This window comes from Herpailurus yagouaroundi, unplaced genomic scaffold, assembly GCF_014898765.1.
Source record: "Herpailurus yagouaroundi ecotype Mexico unplaced genomic scaffold, PumYag 29, whole genome shotgun sequence".
Taxonomy (NCBI): domain Eukaryota; kingdom Metazoa; phylum Chordata; class Mammalia; order Carnivora; family Felidae; genus Herpailurus; species Herpailurus yagouaroundi.
In genome coordinates this window covers 96,759,461-96,770,763 of record NW_024412377.1, presented here as the reverse complement: position 1 = coordinate 96,770,763, position 11,303 = coordinate 96,759,461, and the positions used below count along the sequence as shown (strand labels likewise).

General features: G+C 39.2%; 1 protein-coding gene across 1 annotated transcript in view; it reads left to right on the top strand.

Annotated features, from left to right (window-relative positions):
* JMY (junction mediating and regulatory protein, p53 cofactor) overlaps positions 1-11,303 on the top strand; it is a 100,685-nt gene that overhangs the window by 69,077 nt on the left and 20,305 nt on the right. The window contains exons 5-6 of the mRNA XM_040449946.1: positions 7,584-7,749; positions 8,466-8,653. Of these exons, the coding sequence (XP_040305880.1) occupies positions 7,584-7,749; positions 8,466-8,653 (354 nt within the window). The remainder of the gene's footprint in view (positions 1-7,583; positions 7,750-8,465; positions 8,654-11,303) is intronic.

Genomic DNA, 11,303 nt, shown 5'->3' with positions numbered 1-11,303 from the left:
GTGTGTGTGTGTGTGTGTGTGTGTGTGTGTGTGTGTGTGTGTGTGTGTTAATCCTAGCATTTTATTGCCTGGGAAGTTGAGTACCATTCTTTGTCTTTATCACATGTGCTAGCTTTGTTGTTCTAACCAGGCTGACAGTGAATTATAGAGTGCCTAAAAGAACTGCTTAGGGTAAGATTTCTGACTGTTTGCTATTGTAAGAACATTGTTCTTACTGGAGTTGGTCTAGGGTTGTAGAGGAAGGGCTGGGCTACAATGGGCCCCAGGAGTCTAGGATGATTACCTGTGGGGTCATTTTCCCTGGGGCCACCCCATTACCTTAATGGTCTCCTTCTTAATGTTCTGGATTGTGTTTAAATTCTTCAAAGGGTTTGGTTAACATACCAGTCATTCTTGCCAGGTTTATGCTTGAGTGTATATAATGTACATATTGTGTTTTTTATGTATATCTATGATGTACTACACCAGTTTTATTAGCATTAATTTAAGGTGACCACATTACTCATGAGAAACAGAGCAAATATGAATTAAGTCCATCCCAAACAGATGATTTTCCATTGAACACTTGATAATACAGTACTGCTGTGTTATTTAAATTATGGGGAGACTTTTGTTCTTTAAAAAAAATACATTATATTGTGTCTGGTTTTTTTTGTTTTTGTTTTTAAAGAGAAAACTTCTTCCTGATGTGACAACATAAAATACTTTAAAAATTAAAATCAGAGGAGTGCCTGGGTGGCTCAGTCAGTTAAGTGTACGACTTTGGCTCAGGTCATGATCTCACAGTTCATGAGTTCGAGCCCTGCATCGGTTCGAGCCCCGCATCGGGCTCTGTGCTGACAGCTTAGAGCCTGGAGCCTGTTACAGATTCCGTGTCTCCCTCTCTCTCTGCCCCTCCCCCACTCACGCTCTGTCTCCCTGTCTCAAAAATAAACATTAAGAAAAATTTTTTTAGTTAAAATCAGAAATTTAAAAAAAATCAGAAATTAAAAAATATTTACTAATAATTGATATGAGTGTAGTGCTAAACTTGTAAATTCTTAAGTACTAAATTATACCTACATAAGCAAAACTATATTTGACATTTAAATTCTTTAACTCCTTTAAATATGCTTTAGGAGTACATACCATTTCTTTTAATCTGTCTCCTTTATAAATGTTTCTGGATCTTGATTGTAGTCATTCTTACCCTTTTGAGGTCCAGACTCCTGCACTATTAAGAATTTGAAAGCTGGCATGGTGTGTGGGGGGGTGGGTAGGGGTGGGGCGAGCATGCCCGGGTGGCTCAGTTGGTTGAGCATCTCACTGTTGACCTTGGCTCGGGTCATGATCACAGGGTAACGGGATCGAGCCCCTTGTTGGGCTCTGCTCTGAGCATGGAGCCCAGCTTGCAATTCTCTCTCTGTGTCCCTTTTCCCCACCCTCCCACTTGCATATGTCTGTGCTCTCTTGCTCGCTCGCTCTCTATAAAAAAGAATTTGAAACCTAGGAACTCTCTACTGAGAGAAATATGCATATACTCACAGTTCTGCAGACAAATTTAACAGGTTTGCAAATCATCTGTACCTGAACCTTTGATCCCAGATTGCCACTGGTGTTCAAATTTTCCCATCAAAAACTCCTGAAAACATTGATGTCTCTTTGGCTCAATACCTTTGAAAGAACCCAGGGTGAGTTTAATTAGTCACAGCCACAGAACAAAACGAAAATACATAAAATGACAAAGGGTTAGGAATAGTATATGTGTAAAAAGTATTATTAAAATAAGGATTATTAATGAAATAAGGGGATTCTGTTTGTAGTTATTAATTGAAATAGGAGATGCCAAGATTGAGATGCTGGGATGAAACATCAGAAAATACAATCACATCTCATTTAGCATGTTCTCTGCTTAACAGAGAATTAACCAGAAAACTTTTTGGATGACAGTCCTTCCTTGTTGAACGTTCTAAGAAAGATACCAATGTGCTTTCTTTTCTCGGCAGAGAATGAAGCCATACATTTTTTAGAAACTTTGATTCCTTGAGTTCCTCTCTGTGTACATATATCTACTGCTAGAATATTGAGCTAAATACATACCAATCCTGAGGCTACATCCTCACTATCCATAATTTTGTTATTCTTCTAAAATCATACAGCTAAAGTGTTTTTAAGGTTATATTCCCCCATGTCATTTCTCTTTAAATCATTAAGTATTTATGGAGCATTTACAGTATATATACCCTAGGGGACCTAAGCTTAGGGTCTAGACAGTGCTATTCAGTAGAACTTCCTACAACAATGGATGTGTTTTATATTTGCACTTTTCAGTAGTGTACCTACTACTCAGATATCTATTGAGCTCTTGAAAAGTGATTTATGTGACAGAGAAACAGAATTTTAATTTAATTTATATTTAAATAGCCACATGTAACTTTAGGCTACCATATTTGGACAGAATAATGTAGATCCTGATTCTGCAAACTTACTACTTACATAACCTTGGGTAAATTACTTAACCTCTCTATAAAATAAGATCAATAGATACCTTTTAGGAAAGTGATGATTTCATTGGTTAATGTATATAAAGTATTTAGCATAATGCCTGGCACATAGAGTAAGAACTCCATAAATCTTAGACACGATTACTCTAATCTGTGTTACATATTATGCAAGTATCAAGGAAGGGAATAGAAAGATGGGAAAAATACAATTCCCATGCTTCAGACAGTTGTATTTCAAATGGACCTTGCCAAGAAGTTTCAACAGCAGGGAGCTTTGGTGTGATGGACACAGTCTGAACAGAGGTAGGGCAGCTAGGGTGCTAGTCCAGGTAATGACTCTCTTTTTTTGTTTTTAATTTATTAACAAACATGTAGATAGCCTGTTCTGTATCTATACATTAGAAATTTCAAAGTCTTTAAGTAGAAAAACCTAGGTAATACTGTAAAAGTTTTTATATTACTTACGAAATTCTCTTTTAGTCATCTTAATATATTTTGATATTGATTACAAAAAAATAGAAAAGTTTAAAAATGTTTCTGGCCCTATCTTTAGTGTTTTATGTATATTATCTCTTAAATCTAAAATATAACCCTTTATACTACAAGCCTATAAGCCATTGTCTCAAATCTCTGAGGCCAGATATGTTTTATTAGAGTTCTAAGTTTTCCAAATTTTAGACAGATTAGGACATATAACTTCAGACAAGTGTTGTTTTTCCATTAATGAAACATACTTTCATTAAATGGAATAAATAGGGATTCACATCATTTCTGGATAGCTTCCTACAAATGGATTACGAGATTAGGTTTTGACATCAAAGAAATTATGGCTGTTTTTAGTTTTCAAAGAGTTCTGAAATGTTGAATTCTAGATAATTCCTTGTGTTTATATGTATTCTCCATATTTGTGAAGCTGTTATTGGTAGAACCTCATATACTCAGGTTTGTTTGTACCAATCCTCATGTACTTTCCATCCTTGTCACATAGTAAAAGGGCTAGTCTTGACTGACAGCTTGCTTAGCTTGCCTTTAATGTTATGTCTCTTGTGCGGTACATGGTTTTCATGATGACTGAACCCTCATTTCATTTATTGCTAACTGCTATACTTTCCATAACTCAGACAGCCAGCAGGTGCCCAGGGAGACTTTATTGAATGCATGACTCCACCCACAGATACTCTGAAAGTTCTAATTTTTGTAGCTCCTCACACGTCATGGAGTTTTTTGAGCATAGTAGAGTGAAAGGCAAGATAGGGGCATCATTAGTTTGTATAAATTGCTTCATGTCTTGTTTCATGGTATAGTATAGTCAAAATAGGAAACAAGAACACCACTGTTATTGTGCATAGTGGGAATGATTATCAGTGCGGTTAGTAATGTACGATGTCCTTATGTGGATGTTGGATGTTGATTGGTACTTCATTTCCTTGCTAGATTTACTGTAAAAACATTTTTCTTTTTTTTCTTTTCCATATTTATTAGAATGGTGCTCCCTACTTATGTCTAGTGGAAAGGCCATTCTTCTAGGAATTGGGAGGATTGGGTCAGGTACAATGTTGCTGGTATTACCTGCATTACACTGGGAAGGCAGTTTGTTTTGAGGGTCTTGATATCCTGATACCAGAAGTTTGTTCAGAAGGTAAAAGTTGAGCTGAATAAAATTTCAAGATAGCAAAGTGTGAAAACTTGGCAATTTGATTGTCTCCTTTGAGCACTTACCTTACTTTCTAGGCTTCTTTATTGCCCAGGGAAGCAGTGACCCTAGGCATAACAAAGGTGCCCCAACTATGGCATCTACCTTCTCTGCATTGTTCCATTGTCCAGAATTAGTGTTGCTTGTACTCTTGATTCCCATTCCCTTAGTTCTGTGCCTGTCCCCTGAATTAGATACCAGGAGAAAAATCAGTTTGGAAATTAAGATATTTTAGGGAAGGGATTTGGAGCAGCATACACTTCATATAACTCTGCATGTCTTTCACTGCCTCCATGTCAAAGTTTAAATAAACCTTAGAGCACAATTTTACCCTCCCAAATTTCCCTTGTCTCTTATCTCTCTCTCCTTAGTTTATCCCATAAAAAAATCCTCTCTACTGCAGTCCCTACAACCCTTTTACTTGTCATGATGCCCACCCCTGCTTTATTGTTTGTTCTTTCAGAGGTTGGGATTCAATAGATCCTCTGCCTGCACTTCTGCGTCTGAGGTTTTTTCATTTTTGTACCTTGCGATAGCAGATCTACCTCTTGACTTCCTTGGGAACTCAGTAAACCAGAAAGTTGGCGATGAGGTCACTTCTTGTAAGAATACACCCCTTCCTTTCTTAGTTTGATATTTGATATTGGCTGACATTGTAAAAGTATGCCAACAAGGGGCTTTCAGCTTTCTTTTCCTTAAGCAAAGTATTGGACAAGAGTCAAACTTATAGAGTATAGGGGAAGCCCTAGCACAGTGATATGAACACGGCAGACAAATGGTTGCTTTCAGCTGGAGAGAACTAGAGATAGTGAAGGTGGAACTAATAGTTCCAGACCTTGATCTGAACAGTGTCACTGTTCATGAAGGTTTTAGACTGATACACACTAAGGTTTTATCTTAACTGATTATAATTTTCATAGCCTGATGTGGGACTTGATCTCACAAACCGTGAGATCATGAGCTGAGTCAAAACCCAAGAGTTGGATGCTTAACCAACTGAGCCACCCAGGCACCCCACCATTATGTATTTCACATGTGTGTATGCTGTGCTCACAGAAAGTATGGGTGCTAATAACAGAGGAATATGCATTCTGGAGCTGTGGTCTCCAGAGCTAGATAAGAAGCCCAAGGTTGTATGCAAAGGGATGTTTGTAATTTATAGTGAGACTGAAAGTCTCAGACAAGAAATGACACGTTCATATTTTATGACTTAGGACCAAAACACCAGGATTTCATTTTGTCAGTATTCTCCTCCATGAGACACTGTAATGGAATCTTGTGGTTTGTTCCATATTTACTGTTTGTCACTCATAAAATATTTCCTAATGCAGCAGGATCATTGGCCTACAATTCATTAAATATTCAGTGTAAAAATGTTATAACATTTATGAAAGAGCACTGTACTTAATTAACCTGATTATTATTAAATGTATACCGTTAAGTGTATACCATTGCACATTTAGATTACAGGCTAAGTGTTGCTTTGCAGTTTACAAGGAACTTGAGGGGCATCTGGGTACCTTAGTTGGTTAAGCATCCAACTCTTGATTTCAACTCTGGTCATGATCTTACAGTTCGTAGGATTGGTTTGTGGGATTGAGCCCTGTGCCAGGCTGTGCACTGACAACACGGAACCTGCTTGGGATTCCCTCCCTCCCTCCCTCTCCATCCCTCTCCATCCCTCTCCATCCCTCCCCATCCCTCTCCCTCCCTCCCCCTCCCTCCCTCCCTCCCTCTCTCTTTCTCTCTCTCTCTCTCTTTCTCTTTCAAAATAAATGAACCTTAAAAAAAAAAAAGGACCTTGAAATTATATGCTAAAAAATATTCTAGTCTTCAGGTAAGACTGTGTTGGATATCTAGAATTTAAAGGAAAGGCTGGACTCTTGTTTAGTCTTTTTTTTTTTTAAGTTTATTATTTTGAGAGAGAGAGAGCGAGCGGGGGAGGGTCAGAGAGAGAGGGAACAGGGGCTCCACACTGACAGCAGAGAGCCCGACACAGGGCTCGAACTCATGAACCATGAGATCATGACCTTAGCCAAAGGCAGACACTTGACTGAGCCACCCAGGTGCCCCAGGCTGGACTCTTGTTTAAACATACTCTCATTATGTGCTAACACGATTCTCCAACCTCATCAGACAGAAAGGATCATTTTGCAGCCATAAGAATTCACTGTCTTTGCTGCCAAGCGTGTCCCGAGGTTACCAGCCAAGTATCTCCTTGGTATTCTGGGAGCCCCAGGTGACCCCTCAGAGGAGCTCACAAACATTTCCCTCCTTTTCCTCTGTTTCTCCTCCACCCCGTTTGGTAGTCATCCCCTGGGATGCCACTTGAGGCCAGGGCCTCCTCACAAGTGTTGCTTGTTCTTCCAGGGCACACTGATACCTGTGACCGTGTCCTCCAGTTTCTAAGCATGAATATTTAATATGCTAAAGTGGTAGTACTATATTCTTAGATGTTTTGAGAGGAATGCTTTACTCTCTCACATGCCTGTCCTTCAATGACTCCTGAAAAGCCATCCTGTCAGCTCCTCGTTAGAGCCATCTTTCTTCACAGATCCAAGTAGGAATCCATGGAAATAGTGGGGTTGGGGACTAGTGTCTGAAGCATACTTTGTTCATAGTAATTTCCTGCGGTTGCTTGGCAAAATCTCTTCTCCCTCTCCTTTCTGGACCAAAAACTAATCAACCGACCAACCAAGCAAACTTCATACGAGAACACCCACCACTTCATGAGACCTGTCTAGAAACCGTTCAGTCTCACCTTAGGTTGGATGTAGGATCCTAACTGCATTTATGTAAAGATACTAATAGTTATCATTGTTAGTAGATTGCAGGGGTTTTCCTACAGTCATTTCTGCCCTGCTATTCACCTTGCTCCCCCAGTGACCAGCTCCTAGAAGCTAATGAGGCTGTGACCATGGAGCAAAACACAGCTCACAGCTCTGGATGTGTAGGGTGACCAGACTTCTACCCCCTGGTTATAACTATCTGAGTATGGATGAATCTTATTTACATATTTTACTCATTCATACATAATCTCATTCATATATGGAAGGAATAACTGCATAGGTTAGTACATCCACTTTTGAGAGGAAAGAACACTATTAATATTTATGTCAGAATAATTAGAATAATATAGTATCCTAAATATGACCTGTGATATGAGTAAACTTAAAAACGTTATTTTTACCATGTATGTCTAGTTATTTCCAAAACTATATGTTTGGATTATTGCTGTTTTTCTATCTTTAAAAAAAAATCTTTACTTCTTGTTTATAAGATTCTTTCTTGGCACAGTTACTTCATGGATTTATGCTGTATGATTAGTTTTCATTTCTAATCCCAACCTGATTTGTTTTCCTTGTCCCAACCAATTAGAAATGTTCTTATTTTTATTTTCAATGCAGATGCAGAGTTTGCAGGGTGGTACAGAGGCCATAGCCCGGCTGGATCAGTTAGAAGCTGATTATTATGACCTACAACTTCAGTTGTATGAAGTACAGTTTGAAATCCTGAAGTGTGAAGAGTTACTATTGACCGCACAACTGGAAAGCATCAAAAGACTTATATCAGGTATGGTGTGCATTCAACCACATAAATCCAGGAAAAAAATTAATACATATGGGAAATACACATAGTCGTCAGCTGGTTCTTCTGTTGAGACTAAGAATGTCTTAACATAAAGCCTTTTATTTTTTAATTTATTTTTTAATTTTTTTAATGTTTGTTTTTGGGAGAGGGAGAAGAGGGAGGGGCCGGGGGGGAGGTAGGGCAGAGAGAGCGGGAGACACAGAATCCGAATCAGGCTCCAGGCTGTGAGCTGTCTGCACAGAGCCTGATGCAGGGCTGGAACTCAAGAGCTGTGCGATCATGACCTGAGCTGAAGTCAGACACTGAACCAACTGAGCCATCCAGGCGCTCCAACGTAAAACCTTTTAAAGGAGCTCTGAAACTCAAGTTATTTAGTAGACTCAGCAATGCAACTATGCTATTACCTTTGTAAAATACTCACTTTGTAAGGTTGTTTCAGCCAGAAAAATTTTGAATTTGAGGGATGATGATACTTAACATTTATCGAGCACTTAACTGTGCCACACACTGCTGAGCGTTTTGTATACACACTCACCCTAGAAGGTATATTTCCTAACAATTGCTATTTTACAAAGAAGCTCAAGAGGTAACGGCTTTGCCTGAGGTTACAGAGTTAATAAGTAGCTTGGAACTCTGTTCTTTCTGGCTCCATGAGCTCCTGCTCTTAACCACTACCCCTTGTTGCTGTTTTGTTACAGAAAAGAGAGATGAGGTAGTATATTACGACACTTACGAAAGCATGGAGGCCATGCTGGAGAAGGAAGAGATGGCAGTGTCTGTGCACTTACAGAGAGAAGAGCTACAGAAACTTCAGCAGAAAGCACGCCAGCTGGAAGCAAGGCGTGGACGAGTTTCAGCCAAGAAAGCCTACCTCAGAAATAAAAAGGTATAATAGCTTAGGTTATTTATCAAATATATAGCCTTAGTTTTAAGACTTTTTGTTAGTCATTACTTAATCCTTGACCCATATCTAATAATTGTAACCTGATTTGTCACTAGCAGTTACATGTTTTAAAACTAAGTGAGAGTTACCTCTTCTCAATACTCAAGCCATTATGTTAACATTATAGAGTTTTCTGAGAACTGCCTTGTTAAACACATTAGAACAGCCAGTGATGATGTGCTGTTTACCCCCAACACCCCGTAAGTGACTCTGGTAAAGGACAGGGTTGCAGGATGCCATGTAATGCAGTTCTCTGCTCCTGATTATTTAAGGAGGCCAGTCCTGTTGTATAATTATGTCTTGATTCTGATCTCAATCTTTAAGGAATTCTATATATAAAAAAAATTAATCCATATTCTTTACTCTTCACTCTTATTAATCTAAATCTGAGGTAGGGAAGTTCACTCCTGGAGAATCTGCCCGTTTAGACTAGCAGCCTCAGACCTCCTGCAACCCATCACATCACACAGAGTCAGGGGCTCTAAATGGTCTTGCCCTCCGCCATGCCTACCCCCAGCCCTCACTTACCACCTGAGGTGGGAGAACTACAGGGGGTAAAAGGAGTGATAAAAGATGGCTGAGAAGAGAGGAAACTAGAAACACTAAGTCCTAGAAAGAGAGATAATGAGAAGGTCACCTCTATGATACAAAAAATGAAAGTATGCCTTTCTGTGTAACATCGTCCTATATTCCTTGTCTACATGTCAACATGTTCACTGTCACAGGGTGTTTGGTCTATCCAGCATCCTTGGTAGGATTTCATACCCAGGGGAGTACTTGTGACTTTAAGTCATGCCCTGCCTTTCCTTTTGAAAAAATGATGGTCTCTGGCTATGCCATGACGACTTAAAGTCTGTACTTTGTGATTAGATTTTTCTTTTCTTTTTTTTTTTTAAAGAGAGAGTGAGCAGGGGAGTTGCAGAGGGAGAGAGAGAATCTTAAGAAGGCTCCATGCCCAGTGCAGAGCCAGACTCGGGGCTCAGTCTCAAAACTGTGAGATCATGACCTGAGCCAAATCAAGAGTTGGATGTTTAACTGACTGAGCCACCCAGGTGCCACTGTGAATACACTTGTAAAGATGAATATTCTTTATGCATTTTTATTTTCTTTAATGATATCGATAGTCAAATGAGATAATATTATTTTGCCTAAAGTTGAGAAAGCTCCACAGATCAAAAACATTCTCATACTTGATGTGGTGACAAACCCAGAGCTGAGAGGAAGCTGTCCATTTGAGAGTCTTTCTTACTTTGACTATTCATATGTTTCACTGCAACACTGTTAGTTTTAGTCTTATAGGGTGCTACTTCAGATCTTGCTGGAGTTACTAGATACTGTATATGTAACATACTATCTTTCTAAAGTCTGAAAATAAGGAATTATGGACCTATATCCTCATTTTATAATCAAGGGAATCAAGGCTACTGGTAGTTAAACAGATCACCCAAGGAAAAACAGCTGATATGGGGCAAAGGTAGAATTCTATCTTAGGTCTGAGTGACATAGAAGCCTGAGTCATTGTATCACTATATCCTGTTACTTATATACAATACTACCTTTGTTATCCCCTGGAGACTGTCCCAAACAGGTTAATTTCTTCATTCATACTGGTTAGGCCTTAGAGTCAACCCAATGTGGGTGAAAAATATGATACAAATGCTTTAAACTCTGGTTCACCAGCTTAAAAGATCATTTATCATATCACTTTCTCTGGTTAAAAGTTTGTATAGTTTTGAGAGTGTTGTAAACTAATGGCCATCTTTTTACCTGGAATACTTCTCCAGGAAGACCCAGGGAAAATGAAGACTTAGCATGGTGCTACTATAAAGTTTCCAGATAATAGTGCATTATTTTGTAAAGAGGCACATAGTTTCTAGTTTATTATCATGTTTTTATTTATTTTGAGAGAGAGAGAGTGCTAACAGGGGAGGAATGGAGAGAGAAGGAGAGAGAATCCAAATATGTGAGGCTCAATCTCAGGAACCGTGAGAGATCATGTCCTGATCCGAAATCAGGAGTCGGATGCTTAACTGACTGAACCACCAGGCTCCCCTCTTTCTTTTTTTTCAAATATTTACTTTGAGAGAGAGCATGTGCAGGGGAGGCCTTGAGAGGGAGAGAGAATCCCAAGCAGGCTCTGTTCCATCAGCCCAGAGCCTGATGCAGGGCTTGATCCCACCTACCATGAGATCATGACCTAAGCCAAAATGATGATTCAGATGCTTAACTGACTGAGCCGCCCAGGTGCCTCTGGACAGTCTCTTTTCCTTCTGAATTCTCTAACCATAAGATACAGATTTCATGTTATTATTTAAAGCCCTCCAGGCAACGTCATGTTTTTTAACCCATCAAAGTTTAAGAACACAGACTTTAAGCCAAAAGTTGTAAGTCCTTTTGTTTTTTGCCCAGCATAGTTTAAAGACTACAATAAGGGGCCTTGCTGGCTCGGTGGGTAGAGCGTGTGACTCTTGATATTGGGGTTGTGAGTTTGAGCCCCACATTGGGTGTAGAGATTACCTAAAAAAGATAAAGACTACAATAAGACTTAGAATCTTTTGGCCACAGACTTCAGAACTAAAAGAGACCTGTGAGA